This window comes from Pseudophryne corroboree, chromosome 12 (assembly GCF_028390025.1).
Source record: "Pseudophryne corroboree isolate aPseCor3 chromosome 12, aPseCor3.hap2, whole genome shotgun sequence".
Classification (NCBI taxonomy): Eukaryota; Metazoa; Chordata; class Amphibia; order Anura; family Myobatrachidae; genus Pseudophryne; species Pseudophryne corroboree.
Window position 1 is genome coordinate 9,257,358 of NC_086455.1, and position 27,087 is coordinate 9,284,444.

General features: G+C 48.2%; 1 protein-coding gene across 1 annotated transcript in view; it reads left to right on the forward strand.

The window, feature by feature from the left end:
• Window positions 1-1,632: 1,632 nt before the first annotated feature.
• Window positions 1,633-27,087, forward strand: part of LOC134980785 (hemicentin-1-like) — a 102,533-nt gene continuing 77,078 nt past the window's right edge. The window contains exons 1-2 of the mRNA XM_063947752.1: window positions 1,633-1,732; window positions 6,984-7,004. Of these exons, the coding sequence (XP_063803822.1) occupies window positions 1,633-1,732; window positions 6,984-7,004 (121 nt within the window). The remainder of the gene's footprint in view (window positions 1,733-6,983; window positions 7,005-27,087) is intronic.

The window sequence follows — 27,087 nt, forward strand, 5'->3', positions numbered from 1 at the left end:
TGTGCAGTTTCAGAGTAGCTCAAAACCTACTTAGCGCTTGCGATCACTTCAGACTATTCAATTCCGGATTTGACGTCACAAACACGCCCAGCCATGCCTGCGTTTTCCCTGGCACGCCTGCGTTTTTCCGAACACTCCCTGAAAACAGTCAGTTACCACCCAGAAACGCCCACTTCATATCAATTACTCTGCGGTTGCCTGTGCGACTGAAATGCATCGCTAGACCCTGTGCAAAACTGCATCGTTCGTTGTGCCCGTACGTCGCGTGTGCGCATTGCGCCGCATACACATGCGCAGAAATGCCGTTTTTTTTAGCCTGATCGCTGCACTGCGAATAAATGCAGCTAGCAATCAACTCGGAATGACCGAGTCTTTGTTTTTGTCTTTGAATCTTTACACCACTTTATTGTGTGTGTTTTGTTTTTTTCAATATATATATATTTCGCATATAAGTCTTTTTTCTGTGTTGTAATAGAACCCACTTTTAATCGAATTATTAAATGTTATATTTAAAAAACTAGTGCACCTCAAACAGATAATTTTCCCTCTTTTTTTTTTTTCTCTTTTCCATACCGATATGATCTGTGGTAGCACCCCCACATTTTGATGTAGCACCATTCTTTATCTTAATTAGGGGTCTTTAGAAATCCGCTTTCTATGAGGGCGGGATGTATTAAGATACATCGCCGCCCCTCGCCACAGTGATGTTGATCACATATGTACTAACATATGCGGTTAATATCGCAATGCGGTGATGAAGGCCCCCTGCGATACCTGTGAGGTGGTGTGCGGGGGGTCTCCGTCACCTCCCAGTGGTCTCCACACTGCCTACATGCCGGGAAGCAGCAGCAGGCTGCCCCCGGCGCCGCCTCCTCCCCCCTGCAGCCGGAAGGACCTCCGGTGGTGTTGCTAGGGGGAGGAGGAGATTACCTTCCGGTACCAGGGCTGCCTGGATGAAGGTATGCTGGGGGGTGGTCGGCGTCTGCGGCGGGTTGCGGCGGTCGGCGATAAGAAGCCCATTGGCTTCTATAGGGTATCGCCATCCAGAGATGGCGATACCCTGGATGGCGAAATACTGGTGGGGTCTTAGTACATTTGAAAATGCTGTAAAACCCCCGTTTTCGGGGGGTTTACCGCATTTTTCCTTTAGTACATCCCGTCCTGATAGAGATAATTAATTTCCTGTGCAACGGATTTCCCTATTCCTTTCCCGTTTTCCCCCTTTGTTTTGCTCCACCCGCCTGCTGCAGGCTCTTACTCCAGCAATGCTCAGGTTGTCCGCTATACATCATTCGCTCAGTACCTATACAATATTGGAGATCTTTACTGTTTTAAAAATGCACTTGCCTATGTCCATCCTGTGCACAATGAGATCTGGTGAATTGCAGGTCCACGTGAGATGTGGCACGTCAGTCTGCTGCTCTGTAAACCAATCCTGCTCAATCCCAGCGCGATGGACAATACAGTTATCATCCAGAAACAGTGGATCCATAAGATGGCCTTCGTCTTTCAGAAACTGGACAAATGGCAAAACCATGTGATCCAACAATGTCACATGGTCCACCGCTTTCATGCGATTGGACACCTCGACCAAGGGTCCAGATCCAGCACTCAACATTGCACCCCCAAAACATGACCCTTCCACCTCCTTTCTGCGCAGCTCGTTGGACACAGTCTGGTTGGAACACTTCCCCAGCCCTCCTCATGACTCTGGAGCGGCCGTCATTGGAATGTAAGCAAAATCTGGATTCATCAGACCATATGATGCATCTCCACTGTTCAATGGTCTAATCACGATGCTGTTTGGTCCATGTCAGACGCTGTTTCTTTCAGATGGTTGTTCACCTGGGACGCACCCATGCTATATGACTGAAAATTCATAACCCACGTAGTTCGTGCCGTAGTGTCCGTTCTGATACTGTTTGGCAGGGTCTGGCATTGTACTGTTGGAGCAGTTCCTGACGCGTTTGCTAGACTCCCTAAATGCCTTAGTCCCGATCTGTCGACTTTCAGCCACTGTTACGTCACTGAGAGTCTTGGTGTCCATGCTTCTTCAACTGTAGATGGATACCGCTCACTGCCTTCGAGGAAAATATGCTACGTTGGTGGCCTTTTCTCTTGGTCTTCTCCTAGTTCTAGAATGCAACTGTGTTCCATCTGTCCTCGCTTCTGGGTTCCTGTGTACTTGTGGAACACGCAACACTTCCTGAGTCACTCCCAATGTAGCCAGAGCCAGCCAGGTGGGCGGAAGGGAAGGTGATTGAGGATGGTCGTTTTGGTATGTGCAGTAGTGTGTTACGATCCATCACATTTTATCCCCTATGGGACTTTCTCTTTTGTGCAGTGCAGTCTTGCTACTAAGGAGGAGATGTGGATGAGGGACCTAGGCAGCCACCCAGAGCTGGTTGAAAATAGCAACCAGCCCTGCCTGTCTGCCATCCGCACCATGTGGTACCCAAAACAACTTTTCCAGCCAGCTTAGTGCAGTGCATGGGAGGGTGTCTCAGCGCTGTGCAGCTTGTTGTGTGAGTCACTGTGATGTGCGAGGCCTGTCTGTTACAGTGCTATAGATGTCTGTCAGTGTGTTCTGCTTATGATGGTGTGCAATGTACAATAATCACCCTATACATCTTTCCTACCAGCAGGAAGTGGGAGCAGCCTCAGCTTCTGCTTAGTGACCTCAGTGACCAGACAGCGCTCAGTAAGAAGAAGGACCTGCACCATGACACTCCTGCTCCTCTTCTTACTATACTGTAAGTAGTGACCGTTATATGTAGTATCGTGTGTTGGGTGTTATCTGGCAGATTTCTGTAGCGTGAACAATCATTGTCTGTGATTTGGTGTACAGGACTGAATGTGGGACACACGCATAGCTAGATTAAGGGGGGGATGCAGGGCACACTGTACCCCGGGCCCCCTTTTGTCAGGGGGCCCCCTGGCCAGAGCATACTGACATCACTAGATTTCCCTCTTAAGCAGCAGCAGCAGCAGAACCAGCAGCCAGAATGCAAGCAGGACAGTATGCAGTGCAGGCAGAGACACAGGAATACCATTTTTCATGAGCTACTGACAGAGCTTTCTGACAAGAGGAGAGATAGGAGGGTGGAGAGAGCTGTGACGCAGGGATCCCAGCTTCTCCTCTTCCCCGCCTGGGTGTCTGAGTCCTGTGTAAACTATTATGCAACTAAGCCATTTGGGTCTAGAGATAGAAACACACAGAGAGTCCTCCTGAATCCTGTCCCAGTGTGTAAGTAGTACAGAAGCTGCTGCTATTCCTGCATGTGAAAAGATTAAAAAAATATATATTTTTCTATGTGTATTTTAAGGTTAAGTTGTCTTTGTTCCACTACAGGAAAACATTATAAAATAGTTGTCTTTCAATTAGGTGGAGCTATAAACAGTGCTCATGAATTATTACACTATTAGTTAAAACTAATAAACACCACTGGTTTAAATGTAATATACACAAATCATACATCCCAACATGACCCATTCCAGGAGGGACAAAATGTTCTCTACCTGGGCTTCCTTCTTAATTTATCAGTGCAATCACCTGTGGTGAAACCCGTTCCTTATCAATGAAATAGTTCAATTCAGGTAACACCAATCATATATTGAGAGGGAAGTCCAGGTAGAGAGCATTTTGTCCCTCCTGGAAGAGGTCATGTTGGGAGGTATGCACAATTTAATATACATCCTCCACCTTCCATCGGGGCCCCCCTGTTTTAGGTGCCCCGGGCACCCCCAAGGCTTAATCTGGCCCTGGACACACATACGACTATACTATAGCTCCAGGCGATGGGCAGTTTAGGCTGAATGGGCTGTATCCTTCTTGTATGCCATCAGATCACAAACCCTATTCTTCTATGGGATATATTTAAAAGAATAGGTGTGGGATAACCCCCCCCAAAACACCCAAATATTAAGGATCCCCGGAATTTAAGCAGAATGACTACAGCAGATATATCTCAGTCCCTCCATGTCTGACATAAAGCAGCCCCTGTATCAAGCCTGGGAATGTGTAGATAGCATAGATGCCTACGTTGCCGGCCCCTCCTCTGGGAGGTGGCAGCAGTGTTCTCCCCAGGCTTAAACTTTGGAGCGGTCCGCCTGGCAAGAGACGCCCTACTGTTAGGCACTCGCGGACTTGGAGTCCCCTGACACCCGGAACTCTCACCAATTAAACCTTGTTGCGGATGGACGCTGATTCCAGACGAACCACCCGATGGGAAGATCATGTGACTGTGACATGGCCGAGCTACTCCAACGTCATTGTCACATGATCTTCCCATTAGGCTCTCCATTCGGAATCAGTGTCTGTCTGCAACAAGGTCTAATTGGTGAGAGTGCCGGTTGTCGGGACGCAGCAAGGTCAGTGTCACATGGCAGGGGGCATGCACATGGCCAATCACAGTGCAGAGTGTATTCAGGGTGGAGGTCTCCGATCCCTCCCCCCTGAATAAAAGCCAGGGCGCGCTGTTCAGGCGGGAACAGTCACCTGACTGAGCAGCAGTGAACACAATCAGTGTCTCTCTGTGCTATGTACTATACTCTGGGAGCTGTTAAAAAACAAAAACCTGTGTGGTGCCAGAAAGTTAGGGCAGCATCTGGGAGCTGCTTAGCATTCTGTGGTGCCAACTACTGGGGGCATTATCTGGGAGCTGCTTAGCTTTTTATGTTAGGGCAGTAATTGTGTCTGTGACAGACTAATTGTGCAGTATTTGACCACTTAAAAACGATAATTGTGGGCCTAATTCAAACCTGATCGCTGCTGCAAATTTGTTAGCAGTTGGGCAAAACCATGGGGGTAATTCAGACCTGATCGTAACCGTGCAAAATTTACTTGGCTACAATCAGTTACTCAGACATGCGGGGGGACGCCCAGCACAGGGCTAGTCCACCCCGCATGTCTGTCCCTCCCTTCCTGCACAGGTACAAAAGCATCGCACGGCAGCGATGCTTTTGTACCTGAAGAGTAGCTCCCTACCTGCGCAGCTCCTGCACGCTGGCAGGGAGCTACCCTACGTTCTCTAGTGGTCGCAGCGGCAGCGCGTGACGTCTCGCAGCCGCTGCGGCCCACCCCCCGCACAGTCTAGGTACGCCTGCGTTGCTTGGACCACGCCCCCAAAATGGTGGCCCAACGCCGCTGGCCCGCCCCCTCCCGCCGAGTGAACGCCTCTGCCTGTCAATCAGGCAAAGGCGATCACTGGGCTGAGATGCTGATAGTATCTCTGGCATGCACCGGTGCACTTCGGCGCCAGCGCATGCACAGTTCAGACCTGATCGCCCGCTGTGCGAAAATGCACAGCAGCGATCAGGTCTGAATTAGGTCCCATGTGCAGTGCAGGTGGGGCAGATGTAACATGTGCAGAGAGAGTTAGATTTGGGTGGGTTATAGTGTTTCTGTGCAGGGTAAATACTGGCTGCTTTATTTTTACACTGCAATTCAGATTGCATTTTGAACACACCCCACCCAAATCTAACTCTCTGCACATGTTACATCTGCCCCTCCTGCAGTGCACATGGTTTTGCCCAACTGCTAACAAATTTTCTGCTACGATCAGGTCTGAATTAGGCCCTGCGTCCGCAAACTGAGGCTGCAGATGACTGGTCCTCTAAGAAGAAGAAAATAAACAATATATAAAATCTTAATCTCAAATTTAAATCAATATAAGGTCAGGATTTAAACACTTTATTATTGTGAAGACCCCCAACCGGCTACTCCTTGATGCCACCACTACTGGGAAAAAAATTCTGGGGAGAACACTGGGCAGCGTGGTAGGCGAATAGGGGGCGTGGCCAGCGGCAGGTTGGGCTGCCTGGGGGTTTGACTGTTGACAAGGTGGGCTGTCCAGGGGTGTGGCCGATGGGAAGGTTGGCTGTCCAGGGGTGTGGTAACACGATTGTGTCTTGTGGCTCTGCCCCCCACTATTCAGTGGCTAGAGAACAGGCACTGTATAGCGGCCGCGGAGCTACGATGGCACAATGCAGCACAAATCACGTCACCGGGACCCCCTAGTACCACCCACTTGTGCTCTGCCGTGGGCAGTCAGGAAGGGGGGTGCAAGGGTCTGGCAGGGAAAGCGGGAGACTGGCTCACCTTTCCGTGGGGGCCAGGAGTGCCACCTGATTTTCAGGAGCCTGCCACCTGTTCTGGGAGGATAGGCAAGTATGGCAGATGGCATTAGCATATTGTAGCCTAAGGGCTACTGTAGCACATATTTTACTGGAGAGAGATTTGAGATGGCCAGGCGTGCGCAGTACAAGCACTGATGCCAGACCTGGAAGTAGTGTGATAGCGTAAGCTCATCTGAGTCTGCTGAATATTTCCCTATATAATAATGAGAGGACTGGGGGACAGGTCAGCACCACGGAGGAACCTCACAGATTTACAATGGCAATTTACATAACATGTTGGTTTGTACTTTGTGTTGCTGCAATGATCTGTCCGCATTCCTTACAGAGTGTAACACTGACAGGAGACCTGAATACACACTGTATATATATATATATAATACTACATACACACTGTATATATATATATATATAATACTACATACCTGAATGTAAAGGGCCCTACATACACACTGGCCGACATGACTGCACGATATGAACGATCTCGTTCATTAATGAACGAGATAATGTTCATATCGTGCAGTGTGGAGGCTCCAGCGATGAACGATGCGCGGCCCCGTGCTCGTTCATCGCTGGTCTCCCGTCGGCTGTGCATGCAGGCCATTATGGACGATCTCGTCCATATTTGCCTGCACTTCAATGCAGCTGGGTGACGGGGGGAGTGAAGAAACTTCACTCCCCCCGTCACTGCCCCCCCGCCGCCGGGTCGCTCGTCGGCCGCATCTGCTGTCGGGTAGCTCGGCGGCGGATCGGCAAGTGTGTAGGGCCTATAACACATAATAATGTAAAAGAAAATAGAAAGTCAAAATATTTTAATCTAATTTTTATATTGTGCATTTTATTTTCAGCGCTGTGCAATGGACAATATGGTAAGTAAAGAGCATATAGTGGAAAAAACCCATATGTGTGAGTATACTGTGTATGTGTGTATATCTGTACGTGTGCGAGCATGTACAGATGGAGCCCTGCTCATCTATCCCTTTAATATGATTACCTGAGCCAGGACAGTCAGACTTAATCCCCTGCTGTATTGTTCTCTCTGTATTGTATTGCAGCTGAGAAAAAGAAATAAAAGGCTTATGCTAATAAGCCTTGGTGCACCTAGGTGCAGCAGAGAAGGCTAGATGATCGAGGCTCCATCTGTATATATGTATTTATGTGTGTAATAACTCTGGCTGTGATTTATAAGTTGCACAGGTATACAGTGTTGTGTTGGCTGCAGTTCTCAGCATTTCCCTTCCTGTGTACTGTATGAGAAACTACACAATGTCACTTCTTGTGTTGTGATATGGAGCACGGACACTAGTGTATATGGTATATACCGTATGATTGGATAAAGCACAGTAATGCTCTATTGCACCGTCTATGGTTTTGGTTACATTTAGTAGTATTACCAAGCTTAGTCATCAGTGCCCCTTACAGTGCAAGTTTTCAGGATACCCATGTTTGAGCATTAAATATAAATGACTGATGCACAGATATGCCCTTAGTTAAGGGGGCTTACACATACATTTGCGCAGCTATATATAACCGAGATCTCTGAATTCTAAGATATTGCATGGGATTTAAATCTGGTTACTGCTATCATTCAGGGTGCTGGGGTAAACAAAATGTGTTTTTCTTGCTTAATTAACCATGCCAGAAACACGCTAAATACCCTGTATCAAGCGTCATTGTGATACAGAGCCTATCTCTGCTTACCTGCTGCAGCCAGCGGGCACTAGGACCTAGAGCAGCTGTGAGCCTGACAAGGAGCAATTGTTGCCGCAGTGTGGGGGGCCCTGGCGACCGACCCTTCCGCTCCCCCTATAATCTGGCACTGCATTAAACACTGACAATTGCGAGTGTGGAGACGGAGTTGAATCTGACAGGTCCTGGTCCCTGCGTTCTTATACTGATCAAATATACAGTATAATTCCTAAAACATGTTATGTTGATATTTGTTTAAATGGGTTACGTTCAATATCCCGATATCACAGTTTGGCCCCACACCCCAAAGTAGCCTGCTGGGGCTGGAACCATGTGTGGCTGGGCTGGGGTTGGAGAGTGGTTTGGAAAACGCAGGCATGTCATGGCTGTTTTCGGGGAGTGTATCTGGCGTCATCGGCGAACGCTGCTTTCAAAAACATGGCGCCTGCTGCGACTGCATTCTCATTGATTTGAGTATGCCGGGGTCAGATGTAAATGTTGATGGTGGTGTCCTTTTTTTGCGTATGCATTGCGAATCTGCTAATACCTACGCAGGTTTGCAAATGCATCGGTCTATTAGCAATAGCAGATTAGTGAACATCGTTATCTCCACCTCAATAGTGATCCATAATGAATCAGGGCCCACGTATGGCTGGGCCCGCGCGTGGCTGGGCCGGGAGCTGGGCCCGCGCGTGGCTGGGCCGGGAGCTGGGCCCGCGCGTGGCTGGGCCGGGAGCTGGGCCCGCGCGTGGCTGGGCCGGGAGCTGGGCCCGCGCGTGGCTGGGCCGGGAGCTGGGCCCGCGCGTGGCTGGGCCGGGAGCTGGGCCCGCGCGTGGCTGGGCCGGGAGCTGGGCCCGCGCGTGGCTGGGCCGGGAGCTGGGCCCGCGCGTGGCTGGGCCGGGAGCTGGGCCCGCGCGTGGCTGGGCCGGGAGCTGGGCCCGCGCGTGGCTGGGCCGGGAGCTGGGCCCGCGCGTGGCTGGGCCGGGAGCTGGGCCCGCGCGTGGCTGGGCCGGGAGCTGGGCCCGCGCGTGGCTGGGCCCGGGCGCTGGGGCTGGGCGCGCGCGCGTGGCTGGGCCCGGGCGCGCGCGTGGCTGGGCCCGCGCGCTGGGCCCGGGCGCTGGGGCCGCGCGCGCGTGGCTGGGCCCGGGCGCTGGGGCCGCGGGCGCGCGCGGCTGGGCCCGGGCGCTGGGGCCGCGCGCGCGGCTGGGCTGGGACCGCGCGCGCGGCTGGGCTGGGACCGCGCGCGCGGCTGGGCTGGGACCGCGCGCGGCTGGGCTGGGACTGTGTGGCTGGGCTTTAGACAATGTGTGGCTGGGAGCAGACTGTGGCAATCTGTCACTTACCAGGCTCTTCAGTTGCTGTGACGTCACGTCACCTCCTGAATTGCCATGTTCCGGAGACTAAAACCCTACTGCGCATGTGCGGTGGCCATTTTACCGGCTTTTTTTTTTTTTTTTTTTTACTGCGATTGCAGCTCCGACACAGGACTCTGGAAATGTAAGTAAAAAACATGGGTGCAGTGTGTGTGGTGGGGGGCCCCCTTGGACCCAGGGGACGGGGGGACTGCACACATTGCTCCCATTATAGAAACATCAATGTCCCCATCTCAATGCTGGCTGGGCAAGCAGCAGTCAGTCACTTGCACTTCTGTGCATGTGTTATTCAGCCCAGCCAATCAGAGAGAGTATGGGTGGAGTCACTGGCCGGCAGCTGAAAGGAAATAGAGGTGGGGGCGGGTCCGAGGTTGTGCTACAGAGGCCGGCACTCAGTGAGCAGTACTGTGGTGTAATATGGCATCAGGTAGCACGCGCCCAATGCTAACATAGTATATTCTAGTGATTGGCTGCCGGCCTGAGGAGATGAGAATAGGACTGGCCCAGGGGGAGTCTGACACCTGCCCCTTTTCACAGCCCACCAGTGGTTCACAGCTGGCACATTTATGGGGTCTATTCCAAGGGGCATATTCAATCTGGTGTGCGCTTCTTGGAGTAAAAATTACAGCGGCTATTGCAACCATATTTTCATAACTGTGGGTATACCCCTATATAGCTCCCTATACCGGCGATATCCACTTTATGCCAATTGTACACTGTAATATTTCCTGCAAAGACTGGCGGGAAATAAAAAAAAAAAAAAAAGGGGGAACAGCGTGTACCTTTGAAAAGATGTGATGTATTTTATTTCCTTGATAATTATTTATTTTAATTTGTTTTATTTCTGTCTACACCGACTGTGTGTTTATGATGTATTTTGTGTCATTTTAATATTGGTAGACATACAGCTCAATGTATTATAATATTTTATTTCATCTGTAACAAACAAGAGTTTTCCTATAGTACAATAAATATAGAACTCTATATATAGTACATCTGCGAGGTCTTTGGTAAGATTTACCACCAATGGCGAAGTGACGACATGGAGACAGGCGTTTGGAGCAACCACAAAGAGCTGGAAATAAATGTTATTTATTAAGAACTTGGGCAATACATTGTGGTTTTCACTCTTAATATAACTCGTCGTTATCTGTGATCACTGTGTAGACTTAGGAGCTTCCTTTTAGTGGCAAAATACACCCTATAAGTGGTGTGTGATTTTCCCTTATACGTGCAGATGTCTGCAACTAATACTTCTGCTTTTATTCCTGATAAAGAGGTAGCTTTGTGCAGATGAGAACAGGAAATCCCGTTGTACAGTAGGGATCAGTAGGATTTACCGATGATCGGAATGCCGGCCGTCAGTATACCGTAAACGGCACCCCTCTGCGGGCTCGAGCCTTGAGTGTTGTCCCTTTTCTCTGTATATGTATAATAATGCAGTTTACCCCAGCCCATCTAGTGGCCACCCTCATCTCCCCTCTAGGAGATGGGGGGGGGGGGGGGGGGTACAGATTAGGGGGAGCTGGGGTGCAGAGAGACCTCGCACCATCCCTGCCCCTACCCCCTGCTGGTCACGTTTTCTGCAACTCTCTATATTGTAGAGGAGTGTAGCAGGGACTCCCCACTCATCTGTCTCTGTGTGTATCAGCCTCTGCCTCAGTGTGTGTGAGTCTCAGGGCCAGCCCTAACCAATTTTATGCCCAAAGCAAGATTCTGTCTGGTGCCCCCTCGCACCGGTGCTAGTTCCGCCTCTGACCCAGCACCCCTCTCCCAGCAACACCGATTACAGCAGCAGCCAGCAACACCCATCACCCCTCACCCATAGCTATCCTCATCCACAGAGCTGTAACTTAGATGTTTTGGTGCCCTGTGCCAGCAAGAGCATTGGCATCACCACCCTCATATTGTAAATAGTAATACCCCAAAAAAGGGCGTGGTCTTGCTGGGATAGGAGTGTGGCCACACAATAGTACCTGCAATTCAAATTACTCCACACAGTGGTGCAACCTTATTCACATTACACCACACAAAAGTGCCTTTTATAAACGTTATGCCACAAAGTACAGTAGTGCACCCTCACACACACAAAGCCACATAGTAATGTCCCTTAAACATTATTCCACATATTAGTAATGCCCTTAAACACATAATGCCCCTTACACATATGCCCCACAATAGTAATGCTCTTATGCACATAATGCCACACAGTAATGCTCCATACACATATGCCCCACAAGAGTAATGCTCCTATGCACATAATGCCACACAGTAATGCTCCATACACATATGCCCCACAAGAGTAATGCTCCTATGCACATAATGCCACACAGAGTGCTGGATACAAGTACTCAAATAACTGAACCAGGTGCCGTAGGCAGGGCCAGTGCTAGGGTGTTCGGCACCCTCCTTCAAAATATAAATTTGCGCCCTCCCATACTTTACATGCAGGGCCGGAGGGTTACCATGGCCTCTTGGGCCCCTGAGCTGCAGGAGATCCGTGTAAGCCTATGGATGTGAACTCTCTGCCCATACACACCCTGTGCAGCGCTAGTTACGGCCCTACACACAGACAGTGCCGTAACTAAACATTTTAGCGCTGTGTGCAAGAGAGGGCATTGGCGGCCTCCCTGTATGTAGAACAGGGGCACTGCGCGCCGCCGCGTCAAAAAATTAGGGGCGTGGCTTCATGGGGAAGGGGTGTGGCCACAAAATAACACCAATTCATATTACATATTTTCTCTAACGTCCTAAGTGGATGCTGGGGACTCCGTAAGGACCATGGGATTAGCGGCTCCGCAGGAGACTGGGCACAACTACAAAGAAAGCTTTTAGACTACTGGTGTGCACTGGCTCCTCCCACTAAGACCCTCCTCCAGACCTCAGTTAGATTCTTGTGCCCGGCCGAGCTGGATGCACACTAGGGGCTCTCCTGAGCACCTAGAAAGAAAGTATATTTAGGTTTTTTATTTTCAGTGAGATCTGCTGGCAACAGACTCACTGCAGCGAGGGACTAAGGGGAGAAGAAGCGCACCTACCTAACAGGTGGTAGTTTGGGCTTCTTAGGCTACTGGACACCATTAGCTCCAGAGGGATCGACCGCAGGACCCGACCTTGGTGTTCGTTCCCGGAGCCGCGCCGCCGTCCCCCTTACAGAGCCAGAAGCACGAAGAAGGTCCGGAAAATCGGCAGCAGAAGACCTCAGTCTTCACCAAGGTAGCGCACAGCACTGCAGCTGTGCGCCATTGCTCCTCATGTACACCTCATACTTCGGTCACTGATGGGTGCAGGGCGCTGGGGGGGGGGGGCGACCTGAGGGCAATAGATAACACCTTGGCTGGCAAAATATACATCATATATAGTCCCAGAGGCTATATAGATGTAAAATTACCCCTGCCAGTATCACAGAAAAAGCGGGAGAAAGTCAGCCGAAAAGGGGGCGGGGCTTCTCCGTCAGCACACTGGCGCCATTTTTCCCTCACAGTTCCGCTGGAAGGAAGCTCCCTGGCTCTCCCCTGCAGTCTGAGAAAACTACAGAAGGGTAAAAAAGAGAGAAGGGGCACTAAATTTAGGCGCAGTATAGATATATATATATATATATATGTAATATATATAAAAAAGCAGCTATAGGGAAAACACTCATTGATAGTGGGATCCCAGTGTTATATAGCGCTCTGATGTGTGCTGGCATACTCTCTCTCTGTCTCCCCAAAGGGCTTTGTGGGGTCCTGTCCTCTGTCAGAGCATTCCCTGTGTGTTTGCGGTGTGTCGGTACGGCTGTGTCGACATGTTTGATGAGGAGGCTTATGTGGAGGCGGAGCAGATGCCTGTAAATGTGATGTCACCACCTGCGGGGTCGACACCTGAGTGGATGGTGCTGTGGAAGGAATTACGTGATAGTGTCGACTCCTTACATAAAAGGTTTGACGACATACCTAATGTGGGACAGCCGGCTTCTCAGCCTGTGCCTGCCCAGGCGTCTCAAAAACCATCAGGGGCTCTAAAACGCCCGCTACCTCAGATGGTTGACACAGATGTCGACACGGATACTGACTCCAGTATCGACGACGAAGAGACTAATGTAACTTCCAGTAGGGCCACACGTTACATGATTGAGGCAATGAAAAATGTGTTGCACATTTCTGATGTTACCCCCGGTACCACAAAAAAGGGTATAATGTTTGGAGAGAAAAAACTACCAGTAGCTTTTCCTCCATCTGAAGAGTTAAATGAAGTGTGTGAAGAAGCGTGGGCTTCCCCTGATAAAAGATGGTAATTTCTAAGAGGTTACTAATGGCGTACCCTTTCCCGCCAGAGGATAGGTCACGCTGGGAAACATCCCCTAGGGTGGATAAAGCGCTCACAAGCTTGCCGAAGAAGGTGGCACTACCGTCTCCGGATACGGCCGCCCTGAAGGAATCTGCTGATAGAAAGCAGGAGGCTATCCTGAAATCTATATATACACACACAGGTGTGATACTGAGACCGGCTATAGCTTCAGCCTGGATGTGCAGCGCTGCTGTTGCGTGGTCAGATTCCCTGTCAGAAAATATAGATACCCTAGACAGGGACACTATTTTGCTGAACGTAGAGCATATAAAAGAAGCACTTTTATACATGAGGGATGCACAGAGGGATATTTGCCGGCTGGCATCCAAAATTAGTGCAATGTCCATTTCTGCCAGGAGAGGGTTATGGACTCGGCAGTGGACAGGTGATGCAGATTCCAAACGACACATGGAAGTTCTGCCTTATAAGGGTGAGGAATTGTTCGGGGATGGTCTCTCGGACCTCGTTTCCACAGCAACAGCTGGGAAGTCTACATTTTTGCCCCATGTTCCCTCACAACCAAAGAAAGCACCGTATTATCAGGTACAGTCCTTTCGGCCCAATAGGGGCAAGCGGGTTAAAGGCGCGTCCTTTCTGCCCAGAGGCAGAGGTAGAGGGAAAAAGCTGCAGCATACAGCCAGTTCCCAGGAGCAAAAGTCCTCCCCCGCTTCCTCTAAGTCCACAGCATGACGCTGGGGCTCCACAGGCAGAGCCAGGTACGGTGGGGGCCCGTCTCAAGCATTTCAGCAAGCAGTGGGCTCGCTCACGGGTGGATCCCTGGATCCTTCAAATAGTATCTCAGGGGTACAAACTGGAATTCGAGACGTCTCCCCCCCGCCGTTTCCTCAAATCTGCCTTGCCAACCACTCCCTCAGGCAGGGAGGCAGTGTTACAGGCAATTCAAAAGCTGTATTCACAACAAGTGATAGTAAAGGTGTCCCTACTTCAACAAGGAAGGGGTTACTATTCCACAATGTTTGTGGTACCGAAACCGGACGGTTCGGTGAGACCCATTTTAAATTTGAAATCCTTGAACACATATATCAAAAAAATTCAAGTTCAAGATGGAATCGCTCAGGGCGGTTATTGCGAGCCTGGACGAGGGAGATTACATGGTATCGCTGGACATCAAGGATGCTTACCTACATGTCCCCATTTACCATCCTCACCAGGAGTACCTCAGGTTTGTGGTACAAGATTGTCATTACCAATTCCAGACGTTGCCGTTCGGTCTCTCCACGGCTCCGAGGGTCTTTACCAAGGTAATGGCGGAAATGATGATACTCCTTCGAAGGAAGGGAGTTTTAATTATCCCGTACTTGAACGATCTCCTGATAAAGGCGAGGTCCAGAGAGCAGTTGTTGGTAGGGGTAGCACTATCTCGGGAAGTGCTACAACAGCACGGCTGGATTCTAAACATTCCAAAGTCACAGCTGGTCCCTACGACACGCCTGCTGTTCCTAGGGATGGTTCTGGACACAGAACAGAGAAAAGTGTTTCTCCCGGAGGAGAAGGCCAAGGAGCTGTCATCTCTAGTCAGAGGCCTCCTAAAACCAAAACAGGTGTCGGTGCATCACTGCACGCGGATCCTGGGAAAAATGGTAGCTTCCTACGAAGCGATTCCATTCGGCAGGTTTCATGCAAGAACCTTTCAGTGGGACCTGTTGGACAAGTGGTCCGGATCGCATCTTCAGATGCATCGTCTGATAACCCTGTCTCCAAGGACAGGGGTGTCTCTGCTGTGGTGGCTGCGGAGTGCTCATCTTCAAGAGGGCCGCAGATTCGGCATACAGGACTGGGTCCTGGTGACCACGGATGCCAGCCTTCGAGGCTGGGGAGCAGTCACACAGGGAAGAAACTTCCAAGGACTATGGTCAAGTCAGGAGACTTCCCTGCACATAAATATTCTGGAACTAAGGGCCATTTACAATGCCCTAAGTCAGGCAAAACCCCTGCTTCAAAACCAGCCGGTACTGATCCAGTCAGACAACATCACGGCAGTCGCCCATGTAAATCGACAGGGCGGCACGAGAAGCAGGACGGCGATGGCAGAAGCCACAAGGATTCTCCGATGGGCGGAAAATCACGTGTTAGCACTGTCAGCAGTGTTCATTCCGGGAGTGGACAACTGGGAAGCAGACTTCCTCAGCAGGCACGACCTCCACCCGGGAGAGTGGGGACTTCATCCAGAAGTCTTTCAAATGATTGTAAACCAGTGGGAAAAACCACAGGTGGACAAGATGGCGTCCCGCCTAAACAAAAAGCTAGAAAAATATTGCGCCAGGTCAAGAGACCCGCAGGCGATAGCTGTGGACGCTCTGGTAACACCGTGGGTGTACCGATCGGTTTATGTGTTCCCTCCTCTTCCTCTCATACCAAAGGTACTGAGGATAATAAGGAGAAGAGGAGTAAGAACTATACTCATTGTTCCGGATTGGCCAAGAAGAGCGTGGTATCCGGAACTTCAAGAAATGATGTCAGAGGACCCATGGCCTCTACCGCTCAGACAGGACCTGCTGCAGCAGGGGCTCTTTCTGTTCCAAGACTTACCGCGGCTGCGTTTGACGGCATGGCGGTTGAACACCGGATCCTGAAGGAAAAGGGCATTCCGGAGGAAGTCATTCCTACGCTGATAAAAGCTAGGAAAGAAGTAACCGCGAACCATTATCACTGCATATGGCGAAAATATGTTGCGTGGTGTGAGGCCAGGAAGGCCCCAACGGAAGAATTTCAGCTGGGCCGGTTCCTGCACTTCCAACAGTCAGGGGTGACTATGGGCCTTAAATTGGGTTCCATTAAGGTCCAGATTTCGGCTCTATCGATTTTCTTCCAGAGAGAATTGGCTTCACTACCTGAAGTTCAGACTTTTGTTAAGGGAGTGCTGCATATTCAGCCCCCTTTTGTGCCTCCAGTGGCACCTTGGGATCTCAACGTGGTGTTGGATTTCCTAAAGTCACATTGGTTTGAGCCACTGAAAACCGTGGATTTAAAATATCTCACGTGGAAAGTGGTCATGTTGTTGGCCTTGGCTTCGGCCAGGCGGGTTTCAGAATTGGCGGCTTTGTCATGTAAAAGCCCTTATCTGATTTTCCATATGGATAGGGCAGAATTGAGGACTCGTCCCCAGTTTCTCCCCAAAGTGGTATCAGCTTTTCATCTGAACCAACCTATCGTGGTGCCTGCGGCTACGAATGACTTGGAGGCTTCCAAGTTGTTGGATGTAGTCAGGGCCCTAAAAATTTATGTTTCCAGGACAGCTGGAGTCAGGAAGACTGACTCGCTTTTTATCCTGTATGCGCCCAACAAGTTGGGTGCACCTGCTTCTAAGCAGTCTATTGCTCGCTGGATCTGTAGTACGATTCAGCTTGCACATTCTGCGGCTGGACTGCCGCATCCTAAATCGGTAAAAGCCCATTCCACAAGGAAAGTGGGCTCTTCTTGGGCGGCTGCCCGAGGGGTCTCGGCTCTTCAACTTTGCCGAGCTGCTACTTGGTCAGGGGCAAACACGTTTGCTAAATTCTACAAATTTGATACCCTGGCTGAGGAGGACCTAGAGTTCTCTCATTCGGTGCTGCAGAGTCATCCGCACTCTCCCGCCCGTTTGGGAGCTTTGGTATAATCCCCATGGTCCTTACGGAGTCCCCAGCATCCACTTAGGACGTTAGAGAAAATAAGAATTTACTCACCGGTAATTCTATTTCTCATAGTCCGTAGTGGATGCTGGGCGCCCATCCCAAGTGCGGATTGTCTGCAATACTTGTATATAGTTATTGCTTAACTAAAGGGTTATTGTTGAGCTATCTGTTGAGAGGCTCAGTTGTTATCATGCTGTTAACTGGGTATTGTATCACAAGTTATACGGTGTGATTGGTGTGGCTGGTATGAGTCTTACCCGGGATTCAAAATCCTTCCTTATTGTGTCAGCTCTTCCAGGCACAGTATCCTAACTGAGGTCTGGAGGAGGGTCTTAGTGGGAGGAGCCAGTGCACACCAGTAGTCTAAAAGCTTTCTTTGTAGTTGTGCCCAGTCTCCTGCGGAGCCGCTAATCCCATGGTCCTTACGGAGTCCCCAGCATCCACTACGGACTATGAGAAATAGAATTACCGGTGAGTAAATTCTTATTATAGTAGTCTCCATTATTCAAACTACGCCGCACAGCAGCGCCACTACACCAGGTAGAGCCCCTTTTACACATTACGGCGGACAGATTTCCCTTTTTACACATTACGGCAGACAGCGCCCCCCTTTTTACACATTAAGGCAGACAGCATCCCCCTTTTTACACATTACGGCAGACAGCGTCCCCCTTTTTACACATTACGGCAGACAGCGTCCCCCTTTTTACACATTACGGCGGACAGAGTCCCCTTCTTACACATTACGGCAGACAGCGTGCCCCTTTTTACACATTACGGCAGACAGCGTCCCCTTTTTACACATTACGGCAGACAGCGTCCCCTTTTTACACATTATGGCAGACAGCGTCCCCCTTTTTACACATTACGGCAGACAGCGTCCCCTTTTTACACATTACGGCAGACAGTGTCCCCTTTTTACACATTACGGCAGACAGTGTCCCCTTCTTACACACTACGGCAGACAGCGCCCCCTTTTTACACATTACGGCAGACAGCGTCCCCCTTTTTACACATTACGGCGGACAGCGTCCCTTTTTTACACATTACGGCAGACAGCATCCCCCTTATTACACATTACGGCAGACAGCATCCCCCTTATTACACATTACGGCAGACAGCGTCCCCTTTTTACACATGACGGCTCTGCATACAGATACACACATACATAAATACAGTATATACATAAATACAAACACACACACACACACACACACACACACACACACACACACACACACACACACACTTTCTCTCTCACTCTTTTTACATCCACTTACCACAGTTGTGCTGGCCAGATCTTCAATAGCATGATCCTGTGTAGCTCCGCCCCCTTGGTCCGTGTAGCTCCGCCCCTTTTCGGCCGACCGATCACTGACACTCCTCTCCCTGTCACAGGGGAGAGAGGAGAAGGCTTCATGCTGCTGCGGCTGCCTGTCAGTGTGACAGGGCAGGCGCAGCAGCAGGGGGAGACAGGACGGCGCTTCAGCTGGGATGCAGAGCAGTGAAGGCGCCTCTCCTGCCCGGCGCCTACCTGCACTGCATCCCTTTGCTGAGCGGGTAGCGCCGGGCCTGGTCGTAGGGATATGGTTGTCTGAGTTATTTCTTTATCCATTAAGCCGCGAGTACCGTGCCTACCTGCTGTATTGTGTGTGTGTGTGTGTGTGTGTGTATATGTGTATATATATATATATATATATATATGTATATATATATCATAGTTGCCGACTTCTGGGCTGCTCTCTCCGGGAGAGAGCAGCCCGTCGGCTCAGCAGGGGGGGCGGGCAGTGAGGTTATGTGACAGGGGGGCGGGCCAGAGGTGGAACGAAGGCGGACCAGAGGCGGAATGGGCGTGGCTTCTGGACCGCATCATTTAAGCCACGCCCCCACTGTGTAATGCCGCGATTACTTATTCTCAGAAATACCATTATTTCTTTGCTCACATGCAAAATAAAACTTGAATCAGAATTGCCCCCAAATATTTTTTTCTTTTATATTTCAAGAATATACCCGTAAACCAAAAGCAAATGTGATTTTCTTTTCTCACCACCACAATGATATAATTTGTGGTTCTTGCTTCAGCATAAATTCCACCAAAATAGCAAAAGCCAGGATTCTGCATGCCGGTTTTCACAAGAAAAAGTCTGCACTAGAAAATGATAATGCTTTAGTTTTTCAACCTCAAACAATGCTCAGCTTGCCAACCTGGGGACTGGAACTCTCCACCTTATTATTATTATTTATTTATATGGCGCCGCAAGGGTTCCGCAGCGCCCAATTACAGAGTACATATGCACATAATCAAAACAGGAAAACAGTGACTTACAGTTGAGGGCAATATGGGACAAGTACATGGTAACTAAGCATAACAACACCAGTATACGACACTGAGATAAGTATCAGGGTGGCTGAAAAGAAAACTGCAGGATTTGGGCAGTTGAGGATTATTAAAGTAAGAGAATGATAAGCACATGAGGGAAGAGGGCCCTGCTCGTGAGAGCTTACATTCTAAAAGGGGGGGGGGGGGCAGGTAGACAGGGGTGAAACAGATGGGCTAGACCGAGTGTGGGACAGAGGGTTAGGATGAGATTTGGCTGGGTTTGGTAAAGAAGTGGGTCTTAAGAGCCCATTTGAAGTTCTGTAGAGAGGTGGAAAGTCTGAAGATATCTGGTGCATTTGGTGTGCCAGGGTTGAGGTGTTGATCTGCGAGGGTGAATAATAGTGGTTGGTGAAGCGACAAAGTCAAGAGCAGAAGTAAGAGATGCATTGTATGGGGATGTGGCTTGTTCAGGGCATGTGTGATAAAAATGAGTCGAACATGGAGGATAGGGATGAGGTGTCAATAGCCTCAATGTTAGTAATGGTAGCATTAGGAGGGAGAGATGGGGAAGCGGAGGTAGATTAGTTGAGAGAGAGCAGGTGGTGGTCAGAGAGGGGAAAAGGGGAATTGGAGAAATTGGATATATCGCAGCGGTGAGTGAAAACCAGATCCAGTGAGCTCCCGTTCACATGGGCGGGTGAGGAGGTCCACTAGGAGAGACCACGTGAACCACAGATAGACACTGCTCAATTATATAACATGACACTGCTCTTAGTATTCTGAAAGCTTGTTCTACAGTAATAAATCTGAATGCATTAGGGATCCCTCTGCTGGCGTGGTACTGTATAGCTGGTCAGGGATGTCTTAACAGCAGTGTATGCCCCTGGGCACAGCAATGCACTGGGCCCCCTACCCGTGCTCTAGCGGTAGGGGTGGGAGGAGCTATCAGCAGCAGCTTTGATGTCCCGTGGGCGGTAGGGGGTGTTTTATCTTCCGCTCAGCATGTAGGACCTGGAGCAGTAATTTCTGCTAATTACTCCTTTACTGCACAGATGGGGCTAAACTGTAGAAGGGGGCATTAGGCTGAATAAAGAAGCCCTGGTACATGACTTCCAGAGTGGTAGGGTTTTTTTAATACGTAGGGGAGGGGTGGATAGTGGAGTGGGCTTAATATTTATCATTTTCCTGTCGGAGGGCAGCTTGCTTGACTGCAGATATCTCAAGTTCCTGAAAATGTATTTCTTAGCTTTGAATTGGATTAAAAAAACTAGAGAGTCTTACCGTTCAGAAGGTTCTTGGGACTTGGGGATCAGAGTTCAGGAGCCAGAGCAATGCACCAATGAAAATATAAAACTGCATATTAGGCGTGTGGAGTTGGCGCAGGGACCAGCTGCTTGAAGGCTGATATCTCTGGTTCTGGGCATAGTAGAGACAAGCTGTCAGTGTCCACCAAAAGGGGAGAGTCCCAGCTTTAGGATTATACCTTCAGAAAAACTCTAAGTCAGACAGAACCCAATATATCTGGCTGGGAAGAACAATTAGCAGGCTTGGATGGGGACCACTGCTTTCAAGTCGGATATCTCCGGTTCCCCAGGGCCGATTTTCAAAAATCTGGTACCCCTGGAAAGAGGGGACCCTCAGCTATTAGTCTAGGGTCCTTATACTCCTGGGGCCCTTGGGCAAGAGCCCATTGAGCCCATACGTAAAGACGGCCCTGTAGCTGGTATAATTTGGGCATAATCTGCTAGCATATTTTATATAATGCACTGGCACACTTGTGCGGATGTCCTGAGTACTCAAACTCCGCCTGACATATATCTGTCCCCCTACAAATCCATAATAACGTTGTATGTGTATCATCATATTTCTCCAGTTTGTAATAATTATATCATACATACTGTGATGGGACATGTACTAAGCAGTGATAAAAGTGGAGAAGTGAGCCAGTGGAGAAGTTGCCCATGGCAACCAATCAGCTGCTCTGTATATGTTTATAGTATGCACATAATACACCAGTGCTAAAGTAGGAGCTAAAAAACGTGTTTGGCAAACAAATGACAGCACATGTCGACCACATGGAAGATACCGACACGCTCAAAGTCACCCCAAACAAGCCAAAAAGCATCCCTGCACATGCTGGAGGTACACCAATGCAAAAGCATGACCCAAAAAACATTTTATGAAAAGAAAATGTGAAAAACTACCCCCTAACACAAAACTCCCAAAAAAACATGCAGCGATACAAGCAGGACCTGCAGCAATCCAAACAGGACCTATATACACATACCTGCACACATATACATACCCCAAACACCCCAAAGCAACGCCACATGTACACCTCATGGCACCCCCCCCACCCAAACATTACATATGGCTCTCATACCTCATCCAAAACAGTAGCCAAGCACTCAGAACAACACCCATACACTGCACAAACACATACATGCAACGCCAGACCACATGTGGTACTTACCTACAAATGTAGAAATTACTCCAAAAACGACTCTCCTCCGGGGTAACAGGTATCCTGCTGGGTGTACAAACGATACCACAGCAAAGAAAGTTGAAACCCACTTTGATTGCACTGCAACACCTCCACTCCACACTGCAGGGTCACAAAATGGCTGCTGAGAACGCAGCAAACAAGCCCTATATAGGGCTCCAAACGTCAGGAAGTCGAATCCAGGAAGCCCACTACTCGAAGATTGGTCCGTTATTCGACAAGGGGAGTGTCGAATCAGTTATGTACTGAATATGTCGAATTCATGGTCCTGGGTGGAGGGTTTCGGCTGTCGAGTAGTGTCGAATCCTAAAACGGTCGAAAAAAAGCCGCAATTCGTCCGGAATTGCATATACCCCTATAAATGTTATGTCAGTGCTGATTGGTTGCCATGGGCAACTTCTCCACTTTTATCACTGCTTGGTATACGTCCCCCAGCTTTTAATATTGTTCTCTGTTGTGCAGAATGCTTTGTTGTAACTTTGGATTTACATGATAATTTATCATGTTCATCAGAATTTCACTTTCCTCATTGACAGGATTGGTCATTAGGTGAGATAATCTAATAGCTGTTTGATTGTATTGCAGTAACATTTCTATTCTGTATATACAGTATCTCAGGATAATAATAGGTGTATTTCATTTCATTCTCTAATTAGAGAGATGCGGGTTCGGTTTGTTTTGCCAAAACTGGCGCAAGTTCAGATTTATCCGGATTTACCTTTAAATCTTCAAACAGGGTGTGCTGGCTCCTCCCCTCTATGCCCCTTCCCACAGCTCAGTTTAGAAAAATGTGCCCTCAGGAGAGGATGCACACTCTGGAGCTCCAGAGGATTTGTTTTAAGTTTATTTTAAACTTTTTTTTTTTTAGGCAGGTTTGGGCAACAGCATACCTGCACCGAGGGAATTAGTAGGGGGGACACCGATACCGACCTTACGAGGTGCAGAGCTGGATCCCCGCTGACAGGACAATAGTTCCTGAGGGTCAGTGTACCGCATGGCATAGTGCTATACACCCGCAGCACGCCGTACACCCCTAATCAGAGCCTGAAGGTCGGGAGAGTGGTGAGTGACAACCGGGGGCCCCTGAGCCTTTGTGCAGCATGACCGCGGGGTGGACATATGGACCCTCTATGGGGGGATCCCATAGCTCCCCCGCGCAGACTGGCAACGCAGTGGAAATAGGTGTTGGGGCCTCATTTCACACAATATTAGGAGAATTTTGCCAATATTGTTGAAATATGGACAACAGACTATGGTTTTGTTTATATGCATGTAGTTACCGTACAGGGGCAGCAGATGGCGCTGTATAGTTACAGAGATGTAGTGTTTGTCTGTTGCATATGTTATGTACTTGTTTGTTTTACCTCACGTGTCTTTTCTAGAAGAGTCTCTGAGGGAGATGGAGATAAGCTGATGATACTGAAACCTGTTGTATTGATCCTGCTATTTAAGTACTATATAAAGGAGATATACATCTCAAGTCTCGTTCTGTCTGTATACAAGGTAATTCCTGAGGTAATACTTTATCTAAGGCTCCCCACTGCACACCTATGGTATCGATCCATCGCACTATACCAACAGGTTATGGGCCCAGACTGGAGTCTGTACAAGATAAAGTTTTCAGGAGTGCATCCTAAGCAGCATCCAGATCACGAGTCGCACTGCAAGTCCCAGCAGGCGCAGACAGCAGACTGTGTAACGCACAAGAAACAACCCAGGAGAACCTTGGAAAGAAAACTGTGAGTAAAACAAGTTTAATACCACAGAAGAATAGAGAGATCTATACAAGGAAGGGTTATGGCAAATTACACAGATCTCAGACTAGCTGCAAGCAAGCTTTCTAATGAGAACTATCAAACATGGAAGTTTAAAGTAGAAATGCTATTAACCAGAGATGATTTATGGGATGTTATAAATGCAGACAGACCTGAAGGAGAGGATCAGCAGTGGATTAAGAAGGACAGACAGGCAAGAGCCACTATAAGTTTACTAGTGGAAGATGAACAGCTTATACACATAAGACAAGAGAGTACAGCTAAAGGCATGTGGTGTGCTTTGCAGAGAGTGCATGAAGGAGCAAGTTTGAACAGCAAACTATTCCTATTAAGAAAATTATATCAAATGAGATTTAATAAAGGCAAGACAATGCAAGAACACATCAGTGCACTACTAGAGATAACCATACAGCTCAGGTCAATGGGAGAAGAAATCAAAAGCAACCACATAGTAGCCATCCTCCTTTGCAGTTTACCAGATACATACAGTGCACTAATAAACGCACTAGAAATGAGACCTGAAGCAGAAATCACACCAGACTTTGTGAAGAACAGGCTCATAGAGGAGTATCAACGCAGAAAGGAGCTTACAGAGTGCAATACTGAAAGTGACACAGAGAAAGCACTTAAAATGGTGGACACTAAGCCACACACCAGGGAAACAAGAGCATGTTTCAGATGCAAGAAAGTGGGTCACCTGAAAAGAGATTGCACCATATGGAAGACAGAGCAGCACAAACCACCAGAAAGATTACACAAACAAAGAGCCAAAGCCACACTTACAGATACAGGAGCACACAAGTGGAATGGAACATTTAAAGCGACAGTAACCCAATTATCAGAAAAGTGGTATGTAGACTCAGGAGCGACTAGTCACATGACAAATAACAAGGACTTCTTTACTGAACTTGATTTGAACCATAAAGAAACAATCTACCTAGCAGATGGAACAAATATCATTGCAGAAGGGAAAGGGAATGGTCAATTCCTATGCTCCAAGGGTAATGGCAGCTATACAGAAATACCCGTAACAGATGTGCTATATGTTCCCAAGCTTGAGGGAGCACTGCTATCAGTAAAGAATCTAGTAGAAAAAGGACTTACTGTAAAGTTTCAGAATAATAAGTGTTTTATCCAAAACGGAAGAGAAACACTAGCTACAGCCAGAATAAAAGAACATTTATACTGTCTGGATATCGCAGCACAGCAGGCAAAGCTGAGTACACAGAAACACGCTGACTGTATTCACAAGTGGCATAGAAGATTAGGACACAGACACCCAGATTGCATAAAGGAAATGCAGAAGAGAGACCTAGCCAGGGATCTCAAAGTGTCAGACTGTTCAGAAATGATGAAGTGTCAATGTTGTATAAAAGCAAAAGCAACGAGGATTACAATTCCTAAGAAAAGTGAAAACAGAGCTTCCAGACCACTAGACCTGGTACATAGTGATGTATGCGGACCTATGAAAACGCGAACCGTAGGAGATAAAAGGTATATGCTGACATTCATTGACGACTACTCCAGGTTCACAGTCACTTATCTAATAAAAAGTAAAGATGAAGTCTTTGAAAAGCTGCAAGACTATGTGAACATGACCAGAAACAGGTTCAAGAGGAATATGCTAACTCTTCGCAGCGACAATGGAGGCGAGTTCACAGGACAGAAAATAGAACGGTACTTAAGAGGACTCGGTATTGAGCATCAGAAGACAGTACCATATACACCAGAGCAAAATGGCGTATCTGAGAGGAAAAACAGATCACTAACAGAAATGATAAGGTGCATGCTTACAGATTCAGGACTACCTGATAAATATTGGGGTGAAGCAGCAGCAACAGCCACCTATCTTCAAAACAGACTACTTTCCAAAGCAGTAAGGAAGACACCATATGAGCTGTGGCACGGTAAGAAACCCAGCTTAAAGCACATTAGAGTTTTTGGATGCAGAGCCTTCGTTTACATTCCTGCTGAAAAACGAAGCAAGTTGCAGAACCGAGCAGAAGAGGGAGTTCTAGTCGGCTATAGTGAACATTCAAAAGGCTACAGAATCTTAAATCCAAGAACTGGAAAAGTAGTTATAAGCAACAGTGTGACATTCATAGAAGAAACACGAGATGATGTCATAACTCCAGTAGACTCTACTGAAGAAGAAGAAAGCACCAAATCCAAAGAAACAGATGAAGTAGAGATCATTCAAGAAGTTGAAGCACAACACAAGACAAATACCAGCGACACTCATGAGAGTGCATCCGAGGGTGTGAGACGCTCTTCAAGAGAAAATAAGGGAAAAGCACCTACACGTTTATCTTACAAAGCAAAAGCCATTAACATACAAGAACCGGCATCATGGGAAGAAATTGCAAATTTTTCTGAAAGAGAAGCACAGAAATGGCTAGGAGCCGCAAAAGAAGAAATGGAATCAATGGAAGACAATCAGACATGGACATTGACCAGACTACCATTAGACAAAAAGGCCATAGGATGTAAATGGACTTTTAAGGTCAAGTATGATTCTGAAGGAAAAATAGAAAGATACAAGGCAAGACTTGTTGCTAAAGGATATTCACAGAAGTTTGGAGAAGATTATGATGAAACGTTTGCTCCAGTTGTGAAGCACACTACCATTAGAACCTTACTCCTAACAGCAGCCATAAAGGGTATGCAAGTGAAACATTTCGATGTAAAGACGGCTTTCCTACATGGTGAACTAAAGGAAGATATATACATGGAACAACCACCAGGCTTCGTGAATTCTCAGAACCCAGATCACGTATGTAAACTGAACAAGAGTATATATGGTCTTAAACAAGCAGCAAGAGCATGGAATACAAAGATAAATGGAGTTCTGACAGAAAAGGGATTCATCAGAAGCAAAGCAGACCCATGTCTCTATACGAAGTTGATAGAGGGAAGATGGTTTTATGTATTAATTTACGTGGACGATTTGCTAGTTTGTTTCGAACAAGAAGGGGACGAAGTTGAATTGTTACAAGAACTAAACCGTCAGTTTGAAACAAAAGACCTCGGCCACATAACGCATTACTTGGGAATGCAAATCTCAAGAGAAGGTGATGGAACATTCACACTAAGTCAGAAATACAAAATTCAGGAAACCATTGAGGAATTTGGTATGCAAGATGCAAAGACAGCAAGTACTCCTATGGAGACAAGTTATGAAAAGGAACCAAATGATCAGAGCAACCTGTTAGAGGATAACCATCTATACAGAAAAGCTATAGGAAAATTGCTATACATTGCAACCGTCACCAGACCAGATATCTCCACAGCAGTCGGGATTTTAAGCAGAAAAGTCTCTAAACCAACA